Source organism: Muntiacus reevesi, chromosome 2 (genome assembly GCF_963930625.1).
Source record: "Muntiacus reevesi chromosome 2, mMunRee1.1, whole genome shotgun sequence".
Lineage (NCBI taxonomy): Eukaryota > Metazoa > Chordata > Mammalia > Artiodactyla > Cervidae > Muntiacus > Muntiacus reevesi.
This window is the reverse complement of record NC_089250.1, coordinates 9,558,127-9,583,895: the sequence shown is the minus strand read 5'-3', so window position 1 is coordinate 9,583,895 and position 25,769 is coordinate 9,558,127. Positions and strand designations below refer to the sequence as shown.

Sequence of the window (25,769 nt, the reverse complement as noted above, 5' to 3'; positions counted from 1 at the left end):
CCATGCCTTCCTCCAGGGGATCTTCCCAACACAGGGATCGAACCCCCATCTCCTGAGGCCCCTGCTTTGCAGGTGCATTCTTTACCACTGAAGCCCAAAGAGCCATGAAGGCTCCTCCTTAGGACATCTTACAACACTTGGAATTCTGAGCAACTCGTGACTTTTGTTTGTTATTCCAGTTGCTCACTTAGAAGTATATTTACATTAATTCTTGTAGAGTCTGGTTAGAATGACCTCAGATTAAGGGAAACTTACACACATATATGGATACATGTGTATGTATACATACACAGTAATGTTAAATAAATTTATTCTCCCCCTCCAAAACCGTAATAAATGCACATATGATAACTAGCACCTGTCCACTTGGCCTCTGGAAACACAGGAGGTTTTTTGGTCTCAATTTAGTGTAGAACTTGGCTCATTTAGAACCCAAGCCCTGAGGAGGGGTTCTGCATAGCTTCTGACGTGTCCATGAGAATCAGTTGTGGATGTCTCTCTTTTCCCTCAGCCAGCACTGGCGGTTCATTGTACACACAATGGTGTTCATCTCAGCATGATATTGGCAGTAGCCTGCCACTGAAAGGTTCTGAGTGCCTCTTAAATGCCTGTGAAAAGACGACAGGTTAAGTAAATTGGAGCTTATCCACACAACGGAATTTTATGTAAGCGTATAAAACCTGAAGAAGCTCTTTACATGTTGATGTGAAATAAGCTCCAGAGATATGGTTAAGTGGAGAGAGAGAACAAGGCCCAGGGCGGCACCCACTCTGCACCTTCTCTTGTGTGCAGAAAGGGAAGCGCGCTGCAGCAGTGACGACGTCTTCGCCTCTGCCTGTGTGTCTGGGGGAGGGCCCGGGTTGGCTGGGGTGTAGGGCTGAAGGGTGATGTTAAACTGCATACTCCTTTCACAGTTTGAATTTTGTTCTGGGTATACTACTAATTAAAAAAAAAATAGTTGGAATAACACAATCTGTTGGTAATTTTGAAAAGCAGATCTGAGAACATCATGGGAACACCACTAAACACGGGACAAGGTTAGACAAAGCTGTCTCTGAGAGGACCACGCCATTTCAGTAGAGATCACTGTTTCTCGAAGGGAAATTTAGCCCTGTTGAGAAATAACCTGTTTTAATGATGAAGCGATAAGCACATAACGTTTAGTGAACTTTAACCTGGTTGTAACAGGCACTATGTGGTTTGGGATGAGTCAGTTTGCCATCTTAGGTGGACTCACGTGCCTTCTGAGATAAACGTGAACGTGTCTGTTATTCTTGCTTCTGTAAAGCTGAGAGAGCAAGCTAAAGAGCTGAGGTCATGGGTCATGAGTGGGGGCCCGGGATTGGATCCAGGAGGTGGGATGAGAGCGCCCTGCTGCTGCTCAGCACAAGCGTGGAATGCCTGTGAATAGACACTGTCCGGAAGCCCTGTGACTTAGTAAGGACTGACTAAGACACAACACCACGCAGCCGCAGCTATCCAGCCTTTGTGTTTGTAGCGGGTGCCGCCCCAGCATCATCTTATCCTTGTACAACAAACCAGCAATAGCAAAAACAGCAGAACTGCAGCAAAATGGCTCCTTAAGCAGTGTCTTCAGATCGAGCTGACATTTCTTGTCCTACTAATGTTATTCGTCACATCTTACGTGAACCTACGATAGTCATCAAACAATGATAAAATGCCTACTGTGTGTGTGTGCGTGCCAGAAACCATGGCAGGTGCAGGGAGGTGTAGGCATAGTCCTGACCTCAGTGAACTCCTGTGGAAATGACTGTAACTTGGTAAATATTTCTTTTTTTTCCCCTCTTGGGCACATGAGAAGTATGTTAATTATAAAACAGAGTGTTGCAGGATTCCAGGAGGAGGAATCTGCAAAGCTGGAGAAGACATCCTTTCTTTGATTGATGAACACTGCAGGTTGTTGTTATAGTTTCTATTCTGCATAATCCTCTATTTATACATAAATTTATGCATAAAAGGGTGAAAAGAATATAATATCTTTTCCTATTCTCAATGCCAAGTTAACAGCCTTTGTTAGTCCTGTGTTGAAATTCAAGATGAGAAAAGGAGTGTATGCCTGAGGCTATGTTGAATTCAACAATAAATGAGTCCCCCAGAATTCAAGGAGCTTACACTTCAGTTAAAAGATAGACTTTTGTCTCTGTTCTAGGTGGGTAATAGTTATACATTCTGTTACTTTTCTAATGAAGATTAAAAAGTTATAAAGTTGATTGACTCAATGCTTAATAGTGCTAGATGAAAAGAAACTACTTATGGTTACTGTTTTTTAAAAAAAGATGAGAGAGGGAAGATCAGACTCTAATCCATTGACAATGCTGCCTCTGTAAGAGGCATCTCAGTTAAATGAAGAAGGATGGACTGAGAGTATTTTTAGGACAGACATAATAGAAAGGAGAATTTTATTCCTGCAACTGAATATTCCTTCAAATAATTTGCTTAACTGCAACTGGGTATATACACAATTTTTTCTTTGCTTGTAGAAAACTTAGTAGAAAGAATCTAGGTTATTTTCTTATTAGGAAAAAACTTAGTTTTAACTAATCTTAGTTCTGTGAAACTTCAGATTTTAAGTGTCTCAGCAGGGAAAAAAAAAAAAAAAAGTACCAGGTTTTAAAGTTGTAAATACCTTCAAGAAGTAACTTCCGTTTATTCATTCTGTGGGAGGCCGGGTCCTAAGTTGGCTCAAGATCCCTGCTCCTGTTGTGTATTCCCTGTGTGACATCTACCCTCAGTGCAGGTGAAGGAGACCCATGAACATGAGGAGATGTCTCTCCCCAGATTGTGTTACATTATATGAGACTCTGACCTAGCAGGCTCGAGAGAGATTCTCCTGCTGACTTCGAAGTAAGCTGTCATGTTGTCATGGCCACTTGGCTAGGACCTGAGGATGACCCCTCGCCTACAGTCAGCAAAACACCAAAAATGGGGACTTCAGTCCTACAGCCATAAGGAACTCTGTCACCATCCTGAATGGGCCTTGAAGAGGACCCTGAGCCTCAGGTGAGAGCACAGAGGTCACAGATTGTGACCCTGCAAGACCCAGAGCGGAGAACAGCTCCGCGTGCGGTCTCCTGACCCGTGGAACCGTATGCAGCACATTTGTGTTGCTTTAAGCCACCAAGTTTGTGACAGTTTGTTACTCAGCGAAAGCACAGTTTAAAAATTTATATGTACTTTGTTGTTTCATCCTTTACAAAATTGCCCAGAGTGAATTCCTGGTGATAACTTAATATCAAAAGAAACTGTTCCTTATCTGCTCTTGTGACTGAGGCATTTGCTGTAAATTTCTGTTTTCTAGGTTATACAAGTTTATGTACTTTAGAGCAAAGAAAGAGATGTTACCCATTTAGGGTGGAAATTTTTAAGAAAGTAGACAGCACACTTCTCCGTTATTTTAAACAGAGTATAGCAGCAGAACAGCGCCTTAATGCTTGTCATGGCCGGGTTTATTCTAAGTGTTGATATGAACCATGACAGATCACCGGGAAAGGGAGATGACACCTCGCCAGGGCTGGAAAATTGTTTGTACTTGGACTGATTGGGGGAGTGATTGAACCCGTGTTCCCTGCATTGCACGGCAGACTCTTAACCACTGAACCTCCAGGGAAGTCCCTGTAAAACTGCTTCTCAGCCCATGGAGAGTACCAATCCAGGCAGCTGGCCTGATGGGGACTTTGACCGGTGTTGGGGAGCCAGCACTGAGGGTGGGATGATGGGCCACATGGTATAGATAGCATTTAACTGTGGAAGACACTGTTGGCTTCCCAAAGTAGATTGCATCCGATTGCCAATATGTAAATGGCTTTGTAGTGAATGAAGGACGAGGATTTTACAGTCTGGATCTTGTGATGGCTTAGAAGGATTGTTTGGTTGCTTTTGACTCTGTCGATTATGAGAAGTTAGATGTTGATAGATAAGTGGTGGGCGTAGCATTTACTAGCAAAAATAATTGAAGTATGTGATTGGTAAATGTCACATGTGTACCTTTTATTTTGTTTACTTTGAACAGACTAGATCAGGAAACACAATTTTTTATCTTGAATTTCAAGTTTCCTTGAACAATTCTATAACCTTGGCCACATGTTTTACTTGTAAAATGCTTTCATATGTAATTTCTCTTTCTCAAGTGGGTTATGTTTCATATTTTAATAAACTATTGGGGCCTGTGCAGGCAGTGTTCAAATTCTTGTTTGGGCTTTTGAAAGTCCTCCTCTTGCATAATCTGAGTGAATGTGCCCTTTTGATCTACCGTGCAATTTATCTTACTAAAGGTATATTAATAATGTTTCCAAGTGTAACGTATCACTTACAGGAATACTTGTGTGAAATATTGTTGACCATAAAAGAGTATTTATGCAACCAAGACATACACATATATTCCTGCTAAATTGACTGAGGGAGGAGGTGCTGGTCTTTTGGGATTGGTGTCCATGTAAAGTTACGATGTGAAGGACATGAACTCTCATAGGGTGGGATTTGAGTGGCAGACCAGTTGGAAAATATTAACTCCTTGGGTTCCTGGAGGGGGTTTTATCTAGTCCCTCATTAAGTACCTGGTCACATCTCTCGTCCCTGCATGGCCGGCAGAAACTCACCTCTGTACCAGGGTGTGCGCTTGACAGGCCAGCACTTCTCACAGTGTATGGAGCTGTCCGAACACTCTGATTCATTAGACTCACTGGGTTTTGCTGAGTAGGGTGGATATTAAGTTACTAGACAAAAGAGGTGTGCACGCTCTCTTCTCCATAAAAAGCAGGTTTTATTATGAACTAGAAGTGGTGAGCCATTCCCTGGGGGTGTCTTTACTGACTTACCAGGATGCTTGATGTGAGCACCTCTTTGAAGGAGATTGTGGGAAGCCAGAAGTTGGCCCCTTTCTCTTTTCTTTTCCTTCTTTTTGTTCTCCTCCTCTTGTTCCTCCTCCCTCTCTCTCTCGGTGTCTTTCTTCCATTTTTCTGTATTTCCTTCTGATACCGACACTGAAACAAGCAGAATTTCTGCATCAAGTCCTGCTGGAGTTAACTTTTCACTGATTGGAGACCACTTCCTCTTTTCTTTTTTTTTTTTTTAAATCTTTCTACTTTATGTGACAGAATGATACAAAGAAGCTTGCAAACTTGAGGATCTTTGCTTTAATACTGGTTGATTTCTTGCTTAATTAAGAGCTAGGCATCCAGATGCCATGTGACATCACAACTTCATGCAGAGGCACCCTTACTAGTTCTTACATAGAGTTTTAAATGTTATTTTCAAGAGTGTAATCATGACGCCTGTGGAGGATGGTAAATTTTTCTGAAAGCATTAATAAGTCTTTCAGGTGTGATTTCTGCTGATAAAAGGATGACTGAAAGTTCCTTTAGCTTCTGGACACTGGAAGATTGTCCTTTTTGTTTGTTTGTCTTTTGTTTGTTTTCTCTCCAGTTTTATTGAAATGTAATTGATTCAGAAACATTATATTAGTTTCAGGTGTACAAATGATGATTTTATATTTGTATATAATGCCAAGTGATCACCACAGTAAGTTTTGTTATCATCCATCATCTCACTTGGGTACACATTTTTTTTTTCTCATAATGAGAATTTTAAGATTTACCCTATTAGAAATTTTTGATTATATGGTGCAGTGTTGTTAACTTGAGACACCAGGCTGCACGTTACATCCCTGTAGCATACGTACTGATACTTTCTAACTGTGAATGCGTACCTTTTGACCACTGTCACCCATTTCACCTCACCCCCCGCCCCCATCCCTGGCCACCACCCGTCTGATCTCTGTATCTATTACTTGGGTTCGTTTAGATTCAACTTATGGATGAGATCATATAGTGTTTATCTTTTTCTGACTTATTTCACTTAGCATGATGCCCTCAAGGTCCATTCTTATCGTTGCAGATGGCAGAGTTTCCTTCCTTTTTTGGCCAACAGTAGTTCATTGTGTGTGTGTGTGTGTGTGTATCACATTTTCTTTATCCATTCATGTGCTGATGGTCATTTAGGTTTCCATATCTTGGCCTTGATAAGTAATACTGAAGTGATTATGGATACTGCAGGTATTTCTTTAAAACCCTGTTTTTATTTCCTTCAGTGAAATATCCAAAAGTGGAATTGCTGGATCATATGGTAGTTCTGTTTGTAATTTTTTGAAAAACCTCCTCAAAAAAGTACTGTTTTCCATAGTGGCTGTACCAATTTACATTCCCACGAATAGCACACGAGGGTTCCCTTTTCTTCACATCTTCACCAACACTTGTTTCTTTTTGATAATAGCCATTCTAAGGAGTGGGAGGTGATGTCATTGAGGTTTTGGTTTGCATTTCCCTGGTGGTTAGTGATGTTGAGCACCTTTTCATGTACAGTAGTCCTGCCTTAGCTGTGGTTTTGCTTTCTAAAGTTTTAGTATCTGTGGTCAGCCTCAGTCTGAAAATATTAAAGGGACAATTCCAGACAGAAACAGTTCATAAGTTTTAAATTACATGCTGTTGTTAGCAGCATTGTGAACTCTTGAGCTTTTGCTTTTGTTGCCTTTATTTTTGATTGTCATGTCCCCAAAAAATCATGCCAAGACTGATGTTAAGGAGCTTACCCTCAGTGTTTTCCTCAAGGAGTTTTATGGTTTAGGACTTATGTTTGTCTTCAGAATTTATTTTTGGGTATGTTGTAAACTATGGGGTTAGTTTTATTTTTAACATGTGACTGTTCAGTTTTCCCAGCACCATTTAATGAAGAGACTGTCTTTTCCCCATTGCATATTCTTGGCACCTTTATCATAAATTAATTAACCACTTGTGTGTGGGTTTATTTCTGGGCTTTCTATTCTGTTCTGTTGATCTGTGTGTTTGTTCTTATGCCAGTATCATACTGTTTTGATTACAATAGCTTTGTAATATAGTTAGATGTCAGGAAGCATAATGCCTTCTTTAGTTTTGTTCTGTTTCAAGATTGCTTTGGCTGTTCAGTCTTTTGTGGCTCCATACAAATTTTAGGATTTTTTTTTTTCTATCTCTATGAAAAATGCCATTGGAATTTTAATAGGAATTGCATTGCACCTGAAGATCACTTTGAGTGGAATGGACCTATAAATTTTGACAATATTTTTCCATTCCATAAGAATGGAATATCTCTTCATTTATTTGTATCTTCAGTTTTTTCATTAATAGTTTTCAGTGTACAGGTCCTTTACCTCCTTGGTTAAATTTATTCTTAGTTATTTTGTTCTTTTTGATGCAAGGTAGATGTCATAGTTTTCTTAATTTCTCTTTCTAAAAGTTTGTTATTAGGGTATTGAAATGTGACTTATTTTTATATATTGGCCTTGTGTCCTGAAACTTTATTTATTTATTAATTATAACATTTTTTTTGGTAGAGTTTGAATTTTCTATATATAATATTATGTCATTGCACATAAAGACAGTTTTATTTCTTCCTTTCCAGTTTAGATGCCTTTTATTTCTTTTTCCTTGTCTTGTTCCTGATCCTGGAGGGAAAGCTATCAGCTTTTCACTACTCAGTATGTTAGCTGTGGCCTGATTTTCCATATTGAGGGTGTTTGGAGAAATGGTCTCTGGGCTTTCAGTTTGGCTGATGCATTTTTGTCTTATCATTTTAGAATTCCAGCTTCAGAGTGTTATACAACATACAGTAAAACTCAGCCTTGGAGATTACTTGAGATTATTTAAAATATATTTTAAATGAGAATTGGAATAAATTAAGTAAATTAAGAAATTTCATATGGAAGTATATTCCTTTATTTTATTTAAAAACTCTTTATTACCTGCATTGTATTATTATAAGTGTTTGTTATAGAAAATTGGGAAAGTGAAAAAGTATAAAGAAAAAACGGCCCAGAGAAAATAATCTCTGTTTCTAATTTGCATGAGACATCTCTACTAGGCTCAGTATCTCTCTTGTCTCTCCTATCTACCTCAATACATGTATTGCATTTGTAATATATTTTATATTTATAAGTATATGATGTATATATTAGACACACAAACCCTGCCATGGACTGCACTGTGTCCCTCCAAAATTTGTTTGTTGAAACCCTGATTCCCAGTGTGACTATATTTGGAGGTAAGGCCTTTAGAAGGAAATTAAGGAAAGGATAAATGAAGTCATAAGGATGGGACCCTAATCCAGTAGGCCTGTGGCCTTACCTCTCCCTCTCCCGCATGGTGCACACACACCCAGGAAAGGCCATGAAAGCACAGAGTGAGATGATGGCTCTCTCTGAGCCAAGAGAGGAGGCCCCAGAATAAAACTTCTTGCTAACATCTTAATCTCGAACTTCCAAGCCTCCAGAACTGTGAACAGTCCATTTCTGTTGTCTACACCATCTAGTCTGTGGTATTTTGTTATGGCAGCCCAAGCTAAAACACATACACACACACACACACACTTGAATCATTGATATATCCTTCACACACATTTGAAACAGAAGCTGAAGACATTTTCTGTATAATCTAGCAAACAGCTTTAAGTTGACCTGACAGGTAGTAGCAGATGCTCGTAAGTGTGAGCTGAACAAGTTGCAGATTCTTCTGCTGGCTGGAGAATGAAGTACAGCACTCGCCCTTCGGAAATCCTGAGTGCACCCAGCAGATCAGAGGCTCATTCCTACTGGGAGTACAGAAAATTATGGATGCAAAATACCTGGGAACTTAAGAAAATACCCTTACCCGGTCCAACTTTAAATGAGATGCTTACTGAAAGGAACTGCAGGGGGTCAGTGAAAGTCATTTAGTCATGTCCGACTCTTTGTGACCCCATGGACTATACAGTCTATGGAATTCTCCAGGCAAGAATACTGGAGTGGGTAGCAGTTCCCTTCTCCAGGGGATCTTCCCAACCCAGGGATCAAACCCAGGTCTCCTGCCTTGCAGGCGGATTCTTTACCAGCTGAGCCACAAGGGAAGCCCAAGAATACTGGAGTGGGTAGCCTGTCCCTTCTCCAGGGGATCTTCCTGACCCAGGAATCAAACCAGGGTCTACTGCACTGCAGGCAGATTCTTTACCAGCTGAGCCACAAGGGAAGCCCCTGCAGGGGTCAGGCATGGTGTTTTTAAAAACTCCTTGACTGACCTACTGGTCAAGCAGGGCATGGGTGTAAAGACACTAGTCATTTTTGACTAAGATGCAGGTGATCAGGCCAGATAACTGTGGTCATTGAGAGGAAGGATCCGCTGTGGACGTGAGGAGACTCTAGGTGTTTCCTGGGGGAGGGGAAGATGGCTAGGACTCAGGAGAGGAAGGATGTAGAGAGCTGCCGCAGGAACAAAGACTGGAGGTGGGGACAAGTGGGACATATTTCTGTGGGTAAGAACCATAAGGAAGTCAGGTTTATAAGATTGAAGTTTAAGGCAGATGTCAGAGTGGAGCTTTCTGGGTTACAATGCATCACTTAAGGTGATCCTTTCATTCTGCTTTCTCATCTTGGGTTAAAGTTTGTGCTGTATAAAAATGATAAAAACAAAAAACAAAAAAACACGCCCTTGTAGATCCTTCTGGTGAACCTTCCTGAGTATTTTGGGCTTCTGTTTAGGTCAGATACACTAAAGTTCTTGTGATCACAAGATCCTGCTCTACTTAAAAAGGCTAGTTAAATATTAATGCAAGGAAATTTGCTCTTGCATATTTTCACACGTAATTTCTTTAATTGGGATTATGCATTTTGCATAATTTAAATCCTGACATCTGGGTGATTTTCTGAGCCAGCAAAGGCCGGTTTCATTGGAGAGATATCTGTAGCATCTCTCTGAACTGCCTGCCAGCAGTTAGCTGTTCAGAATTTACATCAAGAATGTTGTTTCTTCACTGGGAGGTGTGATGGAAATTGAACTGTCCCTAGAGCTTCTGTTCACTGAAAGGACAACACTAGTTCTGTTTACTGTAGCGGCTGGAATGCCCAGAGAGGTCTATCTGCTAGTACTGGGGAGGAGGCGAGGCGGTTGTCAGGTTCTTCCCTTCTTGCTTCTGCCCTGGTTAGTCCGGGGCTGTTCACCATCTGTCCTGTCTTGACCGCGGGTACTATAACATGGATTGTTTCGGGCGGGGCAGGGAGCGAGGTTTTTGCATTCCTACTTCGGTTTTTATAATGTATTAGTAATACTGGAGAAGGAAATGGCAGCCCACTCTGGTATTCTTGCCTGGAGAATCCCAGGGATGGAGGAGCCTGGTGGGCTGCCGTCTGTGGGGTCGCACAGAGCTGGGCCCGACTGAGCGACTTAGCAGCAGTAATAGGGGCCAACATGACATCAACTTTCTGATGGCTGGCACAGCTGTTGTGAACACTCGTTAAACTGTTTATGACGACTCCCTTTTGGAATCCAACCTTCATATGCAAGCAGCATTCCCTTATAAGCTTCCGATGTCTCTGGCCATTTGAAGCATTCCTTTGGGGTTCAGGAGCTGCTTTTGCCAGGCGGGGAGTGTGCCCATAGGACTGACGCGACAGGGTCAGCCTTGGGATCAGAGCAGTCGTTTGCCCCTCGCCGACCCCCACCTGCGCTCCTGTTTCCTGAGCCTGACTTACTGTCCTGGGTCCAGTGTTTGCCTCCCGGGGGGCCAGGCAGACAATAAACACATAATTTTGGTAGACTGGAGTGCTCTGGAAACAGCAAGCCGGGTGGAATGGTGGGATGTGCCTGGGGGTAGGGAGAGGAGGGGTGCGGTTCTTCTCGTGGGAGGTGAGCGCTCTGTGAGCGAGGGCCCGTCCGCCTGACTAGCCGGGCCTTCCATCTTCAGAGAGCAGGCAGCCGGCGGGTACGGGCTGGCTGCCAGGAAGGGGCGAGCTCAGATGTAGGGGGAGAGTTTCTCCGCAGAGGGAACAGCGAGTGCCAGGCCCTGCTGGGGATGAGGAGGCCCCTGTGGCTGGACGCTGGGGGTCCCGTGGAGGGTGGGGCGGGCAGAGCGAGGCGGTGGGCCGGGGCCTGAGGAGGCGCGCGGCGGGCGCCATTTTGTGCTAAACGCACGAGAAGCCCATTGAAGGGCTCTGTGTGCGAACCCCTGGCATTGTGGGAAGAAGACCGTGGCCGTCGTGTGGAGGACGGAGTGCAGGCTGGCAAGAGACGAAGCAGGAGGACCCGCGGGGGCGGTCAGAGACCACGCAGGAGGTGGTGCTGGCAGCGGCCGTGGAGACCTGGCCGCCGTGTGGGTAGAGCTGGTGGATCTGCTGAGGGTTCGCAGGGGGCTTAGAGGCACAGAGAGGGTCAGGGTGACGTCGAGGTCGCCACACTTGATCCTTCCTTTCCTTCTTCAGCCTGTGGATTGCTAAGTCTTTCTTCTCCCCAGAACCATCTCTCTCCTCCTTCCTCATTGGGACAAGGGTGGTTTCCGGCCCTCCCTGGCCTGTCTGGGTCTGCGGTACCTGCCCGACGCTTTCAGTGCAGGTATTTCCAGTCCGTCCTGGATTCTCACAGGCTCTTCCTTCCCTTCCCTGTGTTTGTAATTAAAATCTTACGAGTCCAAGAGCATCAGTAGAGCTGTCACAGGGAGGTTACATGTTACCAGGAAGCCTTGCAGGGATGTCGATGTGCCTCTAGGCAGCAAAGGTTGTTTTTCTTCACCTCATTGTGCCCTCTGGGAACACAGTGAGAATAAAAAGTTATTTCCCGGAGGAAAGTGGAGATCTTTACTCCTTTTTATCCCTGCCGGGCCAGGTTACATGAACAAAGGGTGCAGGACGGTGGGATGGTGTTGCAGGCAGTTGACAGGTACAAGCTTCATCGACTTTGGCTATCTTGGCAGCTCTTTCCTTCCTCAGTTAACATGGACAGGATTTTTCTTTGTGCACAAGGATATACAAAAAACTGAAGCTTCTGGGTGAATGCCAGTTTGTATACTTTCAGGATTTCAGAGCTAATTGGCTTGTGTTGACTGTGACTATTTGCCATTTGTATATTGTAAAAGAAACATGCAATTTACTTGACAACATTTGCTAGTCAAATTGGTGAGCTATTTTTTTAATAAGTCAGCAATATCTACTTGATGAGCTGTCTGGAAAGTATTACTGGGAAGTGTCAGGACTTTTTTTCCCTAGCAATAAAAATCTTTTTTTGATATTTATCAGATTTTTGCAACTCTTGCAAACTCTCTAGTTTCCTTATTTCTCATTAAGAGGAGCATGTAAAACAGTTGGAAGAGTCTTAAGGTTAGTCAGTCAAATTGTCACATAGAGTCTATGAGGCTGTTCCTTCCTTCCTAATTTCATTTCCCTTTTCCCTCTTCCTAGTCAGGTTTGTGTTCTGTGTGTCAACCAGTCCCTGTTTTCAGAGTTCTCAGTGGCTCCTGGTTTTTGTGGGGTGGCCTCACAGCAGAGAGTGCACTTAACTTCTGCAACGCTGACTACAACTCCGCCTGACCACCCTGACCTGCTTGTGTGTGATGCATGGCCAGGAGTGGACACAAACACTGGTCACACAAACCTACATGGTTTCAGGCACAGCTGGTTAAAATTCAAAAAATACTTCAGTTGCTTTTCTTCTGTTAAGTTCAAATGAAATCACATACAGGTGGTTTTTTTTTTTTTAATTAAAAGCATCTATGCTAGAAGATAATTTTATTTTTTGGAGGGGGGATCGGGATGGGGAATACATGTAACTATATGGCTGATTCATGTCAATGTATGACAAAACCCACTGAAATGTTGTAAAGTGATTGGCCTCCAACTAATAAAATAATATTAAAAAAAAAAAAAAAAAAAAAAAAGAGTCTTCCCATCCGCCTGACTCCCTCCCTCCTCCTCATACGCAAGCCAGCCAGGTTCTCTAAGCCCCCATCATGGCGGCCCCTCCTCTTCTGCTGTTATAGTCAGGTTTGCGGAAGTTAAGTGCACAGTCTGCTGTGAGGCAGTTTCACACAATTCTAGTTAGTGAAACGCGTGATTCTTCATAAACAGAATTTTCACCAGAAAAAAAGTCTGGCTTTTAATTCTTGGCTAGCAACAACAACAACAAACATGTAAAACCACCAACTACTTACAGCACCAAATAATCAGCAGTGACTGAGTGACTGCTGGGTGCCTGGTGAGCCTTTCTCACCCACCTACTCGATGTGTGGAAACAGTTTCTGTCCCTCTGGAACTCTGAGTTCAGGTGGAGCAGACACCTTGCCAGAGCTTTCCCAGTCTTTCCCAGGCAAGACCTAGCTCTCAGGAAGGCTTCTCAAAAGGGAGAAACAAGCTTTCTTATTGACAAGCTTTTGTCTTGATTTTCACCTACTTTTTCGGGAAGGCTGTTGTGTTTTGGCAGGCACAGGGTTAGATATTAAGGATGTGATTGTGATGAAAACAGGGAGAATTCCTGCTGAGTCTAACGAAGGAGTGTGGAGTCACATGGGACCTGCCAGTGAGCCAGGCCCTGTGGCTTCTCCCTGTAACCCTGGCAGCCGTGCCTGCTCCTCACCTGAATCCCTGGTCATGCCAGAAGAGGCACTGCTGGGGCCAGGTTTTTTTTGTTTTTTTTTTAAAGATTTAAAAAAAATTTTATTATAGATGTGGGCCGTTTTAAAAGCCTTTATGAATTTGTTACGGCATTGCTTCTGTTTTCTGTTTTGGTTTTCTGGCCTCAAGGCATGTGGGATCTTAGATCCCTGACTAGGGATCAAACCCAGGCCCCCTGCCTTGGAAGTGTGGCTCCTTAACCACTGGGCCACCAGGGAAGTCCCTGACACAGGTGTTAGATTCAGGGTTGAAGAAAATCGTTTTGAACATATTTTTGGAAATGTGATGAGCATCATGTTTAAGTGGACTCTATCTTCTTATACTTTTTGTCAGGCTATAGTTTCCTTTTTATTCAAACACTGGTTGTCAGAAGCTTTCTTTCAATACAGAATATGTGCATCCATACAATTTGACCACATTCTGTCTTTGGAACCCTGTGTGCCTGGTGTTGGGAAAGGGATTGCCAGCTCTGCTCTGTTAAATATTCCATCTTATCTGAAAGAGGTGTTTCATCAATTATGTATAACAGTAGATGCCACTCAATAAATATTTTATACGTGATAGATATTTTTGTCTGAAATTACTTTTTCACTCAAGCAATAATTTAAACCCTCGTTTTTAGTTTTATGAGGTGACACTTTTATAATATCATATAGTGACTGCAGCTTGAATGTCGTAGAGCTTTAGGGCAGTGTTAATCATAAATTCATCTGCCCCCCCACCCCCGATCCTCAGAGACTTTCTGTTAATTCAGGTTTTACCCCTTCTATGTGTGGAAGAAAATGTGTGTGTGTGTGAGAGGGAGAGAGAATGTGCATGTATGTGTGTGGGCGCGCATGTGCTGTGGATGAAACAAGTAATGCTTTTGACCTAACGGCTCTGAAGTTACAAATTTCAAATGATTTTTAAAATCTGTGTATGAGACTTATTTTAAGGAAGGAAAAAGAACATGTCTTCCAGTGGGTTAAAAAACAGAATGTTAAACTACGCCGGGATGTATTCTAAACAGTCTCTCTAGTTTGAGTGAGTGGAAGCTGTAAGAGTTTAAAACACCCCCCCACCGCTCTCCTTTTTGGGTTATTGTGTACTTTGATGGAGAAGGGTAATACTGTGTGTCTGGACCTCTGAGAACAGTCTCTCCTCTCCTTTTCACATGAGCCTGGCGGCCGGGCACAGTCCATGGCCGGGAGCCGCCTGCCCTGAGTGCAGCGTCATCACAGTTCACAGCTACCAGGCCTGCCAGGGAGGACTTTGTTTTATGAAATGAGGCTGTATGATTAAATTCTCCACTGCAATATATATCTTTAAAAAAAAAAATCACAGACTTTCCACTTTATGGGCAAGAGAAAAAGCATGAATTCTGCCAGAGAAGCAGGAGTTGGGGTCGGTATATTGAGGGTTCATTTCAGCCAGGATTTGCAAGGGCCTTGGTGTGGTCAATTGGGAAGATGAAGTCCCGGCCTCTCAGTCTGATGTTCTGGGCCTGGTGAGGGAGCCCGGCTGATAAGAGGAGTAATTGAAGAACAATGATACGCTTCATTTCCTTTTCTTGAATCTAAGTTATGCATTGGTCATTTCCTCTGCGTATCTATTTAATGGTTGTTAAATTGCTTTCTCTCAAGTGGTGATTTTTATGTTTTTTTTTTTTTTTTTTTAACCATCTATCTTTCCCACTCCGCTCCGTCACCCTCTGGCCTGACTCCAGCTCTGCACGCGTGTGGTGGAGGCTCTGATGCAATATTTAAATGACACAGGATGCAGTTATTCCATCCAGGGATGTGAGGAGTGCCAGCTCTGTTCGGGCTGTGCTGGGCTTCGGAGTCCAGAACTGGAGTGTGCTCAGCATGTCCGGCCACACGAGGGGGTGAGGGAGGTGTTCACTCAGAGCACCCCTGCCCCAGGGCCCCCATCAGCAGCACGGGACTGGCTCATCCATGGCTCCCATTGGCCTGTGGTCACTGAGCCTGGTGTTGCGCTCTGGGATGGGGCGCAGTCTCATCAGCCCAGCCCGGCCTGCAGGCTGGTATTTCCACCTCTGCTGGAGTTGTCCACTTTCCCCCTGTGCCTTGAAACCTGGGTTTCCAGTCTGCTGTCTCAGGGCAGATGGGCCTGGGGGCCTCCCAGTCTCATCCCCGAGACCCTCCTGCCTGCCTTTCTCCGAGTGTCTGCCCACTCATTCGCTCATTTTTTTTTTTTTTCAGGGAGGGGGGGGGCGCGCGCGCGCACCGCACACGGCCACGGCCCACACAACGACCGCCGGGTAGCCCCCTCCCGACGGCCGCGGCGGCAGTGACGGTGGCGCGCCACGCCGCGCGCCACCCCTCATTCGCTCATTTTACAGATCCTCACTGAGGAGCATCTCTGTATCGGACATGAAATTAGGTGTTGGGTTACATTCTAGTTGGGAGACAAGGGATAAGCTCTTATATAACGTGCAGAGAGTGGTAACTGCTAAGAGAGAAACAACTCAGGGTAAGAGATTAGTGACTGCTGTCTTGAATGGGGTGGTGGGGAAGGAGGCTTTGGAGCAGAGCCCTGAGGAAGTGAGGGCCACGTTTTGTGTGCATTGAAGGCAAGTCTCTCCTGCCTCAATCTCTTGAGGCAGATTTCGTTCCCCAGGGGACATTTCTCGGTGTCTGGGAACGTCTCACAGCCTTGGGGGAGGGATATGTCTCACTGGCACCTGGAAGGCAGAGACCAGGGACACTCCTAAGGCTCCTACAGTGGACAGAGCAGCCCTGCTTGCGGAGAACCATCTGGTTCAAAATGTTGGTGCTGCCAGGATTGGAAAACCTAGTCGGGAAAGGGAAAGAGTAAATAAGAACAGAGGAAAGAGTGGCCACTAAAGTAGAAGGAACCCCTAAGGGGTGAGCAGGTTTGGAGAGCAGCAGGGAGCTGGGGTTCCCGGGGAGGAGGGTGCTGGGGTCGAGCGGCAGGAGGTCACGGAGAGGTGAGGTCACACGGAGTTTCGTAGAACCTTGCAAAGATTTTGGCTTTGGCAGAGCAAAGGAGGCTGCATAATTGACCCCAGCAGAGGAGTGGCCTGCCCTAACATCCCTTGTGGCTGCAGAGGAGAGCGTGGACCCTGGGTTGGGCACGGGCTGGAGCAACCAGGATTACTGCGGCCACCTTGCTGTAGGTGCTGGTGCTTGGGGCCAGGGAGCAGTGTGGTGCTGTGATTTGTTGTTGGATTGGGTGCATATTTTGAAGCTAGAGTCAATACTGAGTGTTGAAGGGTTTAGAGAAAGGCATGCACAAAGGATAACTTTTTTTTTTTTTAACTTTTTGTTTTGTATTAGGGTATAGCTAATGAACAATGTTGTGTTAGTTTCACATGAACAACAAAGGAACTCAGCCATCCATACACATGTATCCCTCAAACTCCCCTCCCATCCAGGCTGCCACATAACATTGAGCACTGTTCCATGTGCTATACAGTAGGTCCTTGTCAGTTATCCATTTTAATATAGCAGTGTGTAGTGTATGTGTAGTGTTAGTCACTCCCTAAGTATCCCTTCTCCCTGTCCTGCTCCCTGGCAGCCATAAGCTTTTTCTCTAAGTCTGTGAATCTTTGTTTTATAAATAAGTTCATTTGTATCTTCTCTTTTCAGATTCTGCATGTAAGGGATGTCATATGATATTGCTCCTTCTCTGTCTGGCTCATTTTACCTAATATAATATTTTCTAGATCCATCCATTGGAGAAGGAAATGGCACCCCACTCCAATACTCTTGCCTGGAGAATCCCGTGGACGGAGGAGCCTGGTAGACTGCAGTCCATGGGGTCACGAAGAGTCGGACACACTGAGCGACTTCACTTTCACTTTTCACTCTAATGCATTGGAGAAAGAAATGGCAACCCACCCCTCTGTTCTTGCCTGGAGAATCCCAGGGACGGGGGAACCTGGTGGGCTGCTGTCTGTGGGGTTGCACAGGGTCAGACACGACTGAAGCGACTTAGCAGCAGCAGCAGATCCATCCATGTTGCTGCAAATGGCATGATTTCATTCTTCTTAATGATTGATTAATAGTCCATGATATATGTATCACATCTCCATGATCCATTCCTCTGTCAATGGACATTCAGTTGCTTCCACGTCTTGGCTGTTGTAAACAGTAGGACAGCCTAGTTTTTGGTCCAAGCAACTGTAAGGAAGACTGGCATTTACTGAGAAGGGCTAGTGTGCAGATGTGGCAGGCAGTGGGAATCAAGGATTGATCTTTGGAGGTGTTAAGTTTGAGCTGCCTGCTTGGCGTTGCCATAGGTGTATCGAGACATGGAGGTTTGTACACAGGAGGGGGGAGTTTTAAGGGAGAGGTCTGCCTTCCCCTTAACTTGAGGTTTGAGCGTCATTAGCATGCAGTTGAGCTCTCTGTGTCTGTAGGTTCTACATCCATGGATTCAACCAACCACTCATCGAAAATGTTTGGGGGGGAAAAATTTCAGACAGTTCCCCAAGGTAAAACTTGAATTTGCCTTGCTCCAGCAAATATTTGCATAGCATTTTCATTATGTTTGCAATGACTTGCGTAGCATTTACATTGTATTAGGTATTATAAGGAATCTAAAGATGACTTAAAGTATAAGGGAGGATGTATGTAGAATATATGCAAATCATGTGTTTTTACATAAGGGATATGAGTATCCTTGGATCTTGGTATCCGAGGAGGTCCTGGAACCAGCCCCCTCTCGGATATACAGGGATGACTGTGTAGATTGCTAGTAAATTCAGGAGACAGTTGAGTCCCTGGGATCACAGACTCCATGGCACTGGAGAGTGCCATAGGGAGGACCTGGAGGACCACAAGTAAGGAACTCTTTGGAGGTGATTTCCTCTGAAGGGGCACAGAGAAGTTGGCGGTAGCTGGAGGGCGGTGCAGGGCCGAGGGAAGTGGTGGCGGTGGTTGGTGGGAGCCCTTAGCAGGTGGGGATGGTCAGTGGGTAGAAGGTGGTGCAGGGCTCCGAGGGTTAGCCACCTCCGGTCCATGGGAGATAATGCACAGGAAGGGGTTGCTGTCATAGACATGTGGAGTTTGACCCTAGTCACCGGCAAGAAGAACCAGCGAATCAGAAGACATCTAGGTATTAAGTGAAATAAAGATTGTGAAGAGGGAGAAAGATTACCTTGTAGTCGACTGGTCCTAGACCCCTTCCTCAGGAAGGCAAGATTTGTGCTTAGCTTCGTGTGAGTGTGTGTATGTGCATTTATACATATGTATATGCATCTTTATCTGGCAATAAATGTAATTCATTTTATATTGAGCTTTTTATATGTTCCAAGCTCGCTTTGCCACCATATGCCAGGATTTCAGCACGAAGTTTATGATCCTTTTTTCTTGCAGTTTTTTTCATGAGCAATAAAAACATCGCTCATTTTTAACACTTCCATGCTCATGCTCGTGCTGTCAGTCTGACTGTTTGCGACCCTATGGACTGTAGCCTGCCAGGCTCCTCTCTCCATGGGATTTCCCAGGCAAGAAGACTGGATTTGCGACCCTGTGGACTGTAGCCTGCCAGGCTCCTCTGTCCATGGGATTTCCCAGGCAAGAATACCGGAGTTAAAAAAAAAGAAAGAATACTGGAATGGGTTACTGTTGCTTTCTCTAGGAGATCATCCCCACCCAGGGATCAAACCCCTGTCTCCTTTGGCTGTTATACTGCAGGTGGATTCTTTACCACTGACCCAGTGGAGAAACCTGTGTAAAGTCTAAAGAGCACCTGACAGGAAGTTCTCTTTTCCCAAAGTAACCTCTTCCTTTTCTTTCCCTCCTAATTCCAGGAACAGACTCTGGCCCTAAGGAAGGAAGGGATTGGGGTTGTTTTGGACTCCGAGCTGCCCCATCTGATCGGCATCTATGACGACCTCCTGAGCACTGGCATGATCCTGTATCACTTGAAGGTAGAAACTGCTTGCCTGGATCCTTTTCAGTTTGCTTTCAGCTTTCCCTCGGACACTGGCAAGGTGTAATGTAATACTCCGTGTCCATGAACACGCTGTGACAGTAAAGAATGTACAACAAATCCTCAAGCTCTTTGGGGATTTTCACTGGTTCATTGGGATTCTCTGGTATTAGGAATTCCTGTTTTATGTCATCCTACAGCTAAATGAAGATCCATTCCCTTTGCCTTCTAATTTGTAGAACCAGTAAGAGGGAGGTAAGGAATGAAAAGACAGGCTTAGGAAGAAAAGCTACCAGCGCCTAAACTGCGATTGCTTTTGTATGTACAGTTTTCCGGTCCCTCAGGTTGATTATGAAGTTGTGTCTGAAAGTCACTCACTCATGTCTGACCCTTTGTGACCCCTTGGACGATAGCCCACCAGGCTCCTCTGTCCATGGGATTTTTCAGGCAAGAATACTGAAGTGGGTAGCCATTTCCTTCTCTAGTGGATCTTCCTGACCCAGGGGTTGAACCAGGGCCCCCCTACGTTGCAGGCAGATTCGTGAACCACCAGGTCCCGCCTACATTATTGGGCCTGCTCCCAAACAGAGTAGCCCTTTCACAACATAAGAATTTCCTCATCTGCATCAGTGATGGGCTCTGTAACCTTGACTTCAGTATCTTTTCTCTGATCCATGACTTACAATGAAAAGAGTACCATACTGTGTTTTGCGGGCTCCCCTAAACCATATCTTTAGACAGAAAGAAACCCCTGGCCGCTGGAGGAGAGACTTGTTGGAAAGGATTGGGAATAGCCGTGGAATTGCAGTCATGGGCAGGTTACTGATGCTGAAACAGGAGGCCAGCCTTGCTGAGCCCCGAGCCTCAGGAGTCCTGTGTCCCTTTCTGGACACCACGCACTGTGCTTACAGAGCCTTAGGGCACTCTGCTTGAGCCAGAGCTCGCCCACCTGCCAGCAGGTTTCTGGGGCTTCCATGAAAGATGGAGAGGAGACCATTCTTCATGTTCTTACTAATAAATTTTGCTTGGCTTTTCTCCCTAGGAAGGTCAGACACATGTCGGCAGAGAAGATGCTTCAACAGAACAAGATATTGGTGAGAATCTTTATCAGCTTCCTCTCCCCAGTGGTTTTTAAGAAATCATTCAATGCACTTGCTTTTGAATGACTGAAGTAATTATAAAAAAGGAAACATTTCAAATGCAGCATTGATCAGAATGTGTATTTCCATAATTTTGAACTTGGCTCAAATGACCAACACCAAACGCTTAGTTTAGTGACTAGAATGGAGCTGCGAATCCTCTCCCCATGCCCACGTGCCTTCTGTCTTCAGCCACGTCTTTCAGGTGGGCTGTTCTTTAAACCACTCACCTCTTGTCGCAGTGGAGACATCCCAACAGGTACAGATAAAAGATACAAGATCCTTTGACGGGAAATCCTTCGCACTTGGCACGTACGTGCACATAGGCGAGGACAGAAGATACACACATGCCCAGCATTCACACACGCAGAGCAGCATCTCCTGACTTTTCCCACAGTCTCTGTGAGGTACCCGGCTAACCAGCGCTGTAACCCCTGAGCCCGGTGAGGTCTTGCCAGGCTTTATAGAGTAAATCAGAGCGTGCATGTGGTGATAGTGGAGTGTGTGTCTGTTTGTGTGGTGGAGCGGGCAAGGTGGGGATTGGCAGGGGAAGAATTGTATCTTTTCAGCTGGCTTTTAGAAATGCTGGCAATGAACTTGCTTTCTTGCCCAGTGTAAGCTGTTAATCAAGTCTACGTGTATTTACTGTTTATCGTGAACTTGGGAGAGCTGGAAACCAATTCCTGGAAGTCTCTGGGTGAAAGTAGCCATCAAGCCTGCTCGTCTCATTGTTAAGTTACGTGCTGACCTTAGGGTTTGTTGTATGTGATGCTAAGTGCCCAGCACATGTGTTTTCTGTAAACAGAAAAGTTCCGTTCACAGTGTAGGTCTGGGGAGCATAGTGGAAGCAGTTTGGTTTGTGCTTCTGAGCAGCTGGCCAGGAACTGTACCTGAAGTTGCGTAGGTTTGTGTGACCGGTGTTCGTGTCTTTGCCTGGCCATGTGTCACCAGAAGGGTGGTTGGGTGGGAGCAGGTAGCCCTGGCAGCCACATGCTCTGAGAGCTCTGTGGAGGTCAAGTTCACCTCAGGACTTCTGGAGACTTCTTGGGCCTCCCAAGATCCATGCCCTCCCACGTTCATCTTTCACCTTTGGTTTGTGCTCCAGGAATGCAGCGTCAGTAAGAGTGAGGTCACAGTAAGTCCTGGAACCATGGGGCCATCTGCCCCTTCCATTTTACTGGGACCTTTGGGTAACTGGAGGAGGAAGTTCATTTAGACTCACGCAAAGCGTCTCAGTGGTAGTCAGCTAAGTCACGTTACTCAGCTGTTTTTTTTCCTGAAGATGAAGTCCTTTGTTTCCGGTGATATCCAGCCCTACTGAGTGACATGTAAGAGCTGATTCTGTCAGTTGATGCTGTGAACTCCTGAAGTTCAGTTTTCTCACTAAACATAAGTGTTCCCCCCACAGTTCAAATTGAGAAAATAAATGAAGGTTGGGAATCATTGCGCCAGGTACTAAAGGACATATTTTCTTCCTTTGTTTTCCCTTCTCAGTTCTTCACGGCCTTGACTTGGAGAGTGAGCACTGCATCTTTGAGAATGTTGGGGGTACGGTGACTCTGATCCCCCTGAGTGGGTCCCAGTGCTCTGTGAATGGCGTTCAGATCATGGAGGCCACACACCTCAATCAAGGTATTGGCTTTTGGTTCTCAGTTCTTCATGCATGTCTTTTCTTAAAAACAAGTTGGCTAGGTAATGGGGAACATGTGCATCCTGGGACTAATTATTTTGTTTAGGTATAAAAAGGATGAAGACTGTTAGCTTCGTTAGGCTCTTTTCTGTTTTGCTGGAGTATTTCTTTATAAAATGCCCATCGTCTTGTTGAGTTAAACTTCTGTGTTGTGGCTTAAAAGTTACTGCTACTATGGAACTATGACTTTAAAGGAATTATATTAAGTTAAAGAAGTGCCCTTCAGGTTCAAGACCTTAACACAATGGCTTCTTTTAATAATTTTATTATACCTTATTTATATTCTTTTTATGACCAATTATAACTATAGCACACAGGATCTTGTATACAATCTTTTTTTATTTGGAAGTGATTTCTGTGTTACAGAAAGTTTGCAAGGACTTTTTCAGGATATTTGAGTTACTTGCTCAGGGTTCCTGAGTACTTCAGGGTGTTTCCTCCAAGCAGGGGGAATTATGCAGCCATCCAAACTGAGGAAGTAACAGGCGCGTTCCCGCCACCTGATTTCAGACACCCTTTGAGCTTGGCTGCTTGTCCCAGCAGTGTCCGTTATTCAGCTGCCACGTCTCTCTAGTCTCCTTCAGTCTGGACATGTTCCTTGGCCTTTCCTTGACCTTTATAACTTTGGCAGTTTTGAAAACTGCAGGTCAGATATGCAGTGGACTGTCCTGCATAAATGTAGAATTTATCTGATGGTTCCTTGTAATTTGACTACTATCATTTTTTGACATGAATGGTAGAGAAATGATGCTGCATTTTTCTCACGTCTTATTACCTGATTTCTATTTGTTGCATCACTGAGGGTGTTCATGTTGATCATTTAATTAGGGAGCAGGATGCTAGGCTTACTTCACAGTAAAGTTAATCTCCCCCACACCCCCCCACTTTCTAGTTAATAAGGATATTAGGAAGGTATTTCAGAATCATAAATACTCTGTTCTTGCTCCTACTTTCACCCTCTGGTTTTGGAGTCAGTTGGGTTTTTTTGAGGAGGAGAGGTGGTCTGATTTAATTGTTATTCTGATGGCTGCTATGTGGAGATTTTCTTCTTTCTATACTTATCAGTTGGCTTTTTACTGTAAGAAGGAACTTTCCTTTATTGCTATTTATTTGTTCATTTATTTAAATCAGTGAGGTTACATGTGTTGCTATTTTATTGGTAAGTTTGGTCATTGTCTATTATTGCTTATTTTGATGCCGAAATTGTCCTGGATTTGGCCAGTGGGAATTCTTTCAAGTTGTTTTTTGTGTTCTTTTGGTTTGTCCCTATCGTCTGTGATTACTTCCTTACTTTCTGACAAATGAGGTATTCCAGGCTCATCTTTTACTTTTCTGGAATCAGCCAGTTTTGCTCTCTTTTAGTGGAGAGTGGGATTTAGAAGCCAAGATCTGGGCAGTAGATGTGCTCATTGCTCATTGAAGTGTTGCTGCTCACATCAGAGTTAGGGAAAATGAGTCTGTGTGTATAACATACACAACTATACTTCTGTATCTGTTTGTATTGACATATTGAAATATCTGTATTTCGGTATCTGTATCTCTAACCAGGAGTTCGTACCAATGCCTCTAATTCCAACCCAGTACCTTAGAGTTCTTTCTAGTTTTCTCCTTCTTCTTACTTGTAGCCCCTTTTCTGACAGTGATGAACTGGACTCCCGTTAGGTACGCAGTATCCTATCGCTTCTGCCCTCCCCTTATTCTAGGACCCTCCTCTTCCTGCTCAGGCTGTGATGCCCCATGCTGGGCGTCACACTTCTGCGTCCCACCACTGCCCCCACCCTTCTAGTGCAGACACCTTCCTCACCTCGTGCCGAAGCTGCCTTCCTTTCCCAGTCTGATGCTTGCTTTGTCCGACCCTGTCTAACGGCTTTCGTGCTGAACTTTGCAAGAAGGAAAGGAAGAAAGATGTTGACATTATATCTTAAGCTCCTTTTGGTATATTATACATAGTTTTTATAGTTATAGTTGTTCATGCTTACATACTATAATGTTATATCTGTGATATAGGAATTGTACAGATGGGGTCTGGAAAGCGTGTAGTTTATTGGTGTTAGTGAAATTATACATGAAATCAGTTGCAAGGTGTTATCTTAGAAACAGAGTACATGGAGCATGGACAAAGGTGATCATGCTTTCTTAGGAAGTACAGAGTCCATTGGAGACATTCTAAAACCAGCTGAGGGAGCACCCGCCCATGGACCGTCTCCAAATCGTCCACGCATTCATCTAGCCATTGATATCTCCATCACTTTTCGCTCTCAGTATTTCTCGGTTTCAAGATTAGTGGAGCTTGGGAGATAGCTGGTGCCCTGGAACTGGCCAGGAAGGCCCAAGGTCAGCAATAGTAGGGACCAGCCCAAACAGAGGACGCAGTGAGAGCCTGGTGGTCGTCACCAAAGCAGCGCTCCCTGCTTTTTTGCAGCCAGGGCAGGGCCTGGCAGTAAGGGCAGCAGTGCCTGCCAGGCCGCGCTGTTAATCATGGTGAGAAGCTGTCTCTGCCCTGGGCCCAGAAAGTCATGATAGTTGGCTGGCAGACAAGACATCACCATGGAAGGCTCTTCAGTGGCAGCCCCTATCTGGGAACACACAGGCCCTTGTGTGAACAACAGGGGTAACTGGAGGGCACACGGGTGACAGATGACGCTGCAAATAAATTCTGTAACTAGATCTGGACCACAGCCCACCACCTGCCTGTCCTCTGTCAGGACCTCAGGTGGGGGTCCTGCTGCTGTTGCTTCAGGCAGCGGGGGTGGTGCAGGGGTCACGGTGAGAGGCAAGGGATGTGTCTCCTTGTGCAGCAGAGACCTCTGCTGCGTCTCCGTCAGTTAGGTCAGAGGGAGGTGCGCTTGTGATGATGACTGTGTTTACTGTTATAGAATTTTATAAGCAACTTGTACTGGTTTTCAGTATCATTGTTAATGCATGAGTACACCTCTGGAATCATTTTGAAATATTTCATGCTTCTGAGGTTCACTGGTACATACAGTATAGATCTAATTTAATTTTTCCCCACATTGGTGTACCATTAGCATAAACCTTCCCACCACCTCCCTTTTGAAGAAACTTAGGTTACCCAGAAAAAAAAGTCATGTCTATTTCGTGGCTTTTTACTTTGTTCCAGGACTCTGTATTTCTACTTTTGTGCCTATATCACACAGTTTTAATGCTTGTTGTGTTATGTTGCTGTTGTTACCCAGTTGCTAAGTTCTGTCCAATTCTTTGTGACCCCATGGACTGCAGCATGCCAGGCTTCCCTGTCTTCCACTGTCTCTCGGAGTTTGCTCAGATGCATGTCTGTTGAGTCGGTGATGCCATCCAGCCATCTCATCCTCTGTCATCCCCGTCTCCTCCTGCTCCCAGTCTTTCTAGCATCAGGGTCTTTCCAGTGAGTCAGCTCTTCACATCAGGTGGCCAAAGTATTGGAGTTTCAGCTTCATCATCAGTCCTAGAATACTTATAATTTATACATAATATATATTTTATAACATGTTATAATTTCTGTTCTTATCTGGGTAGTTTTTCTGCTATTCATGCCTCTTAATTTTTTCAAAGAAATTTTAGAATTGTTTTGTTGTATTAAAAT

At 44.5% G+C, this 25,769-nt stretch overlaps 1 protein-coding gene across 6 annotated transcripts in view; it reads left to right on the top strand.

The window, feature by feature from the left end:
* Positions 1–25,769, top strand: part of KIF16B (kinesin family member 16B) — a 283,334-nt gene that overhangs the window by 117,835 nt on the left and 139,730 nt on the right. For all 6 annotated transcript variants that reach the window (XM_065920888.1, XM_065920885.1, XM_065920886.1 and 3 more), the window contains exons 13-15: positions 19,236–19,355; positions 20,400–20,451; positions 21,991–22,128. In XM_065920888.1, coding sequence (XP_065776960.1) covers positions 19,236–19,355; positions 20,400–20,451; positions 21,991–22,128 — 310 coding nt within the window. The remainder of the gene's footprint in view (positions 1–19,235; positions 19,356–20,399; positions 20,452–21,990; positions 22,129–25,769) is intronic.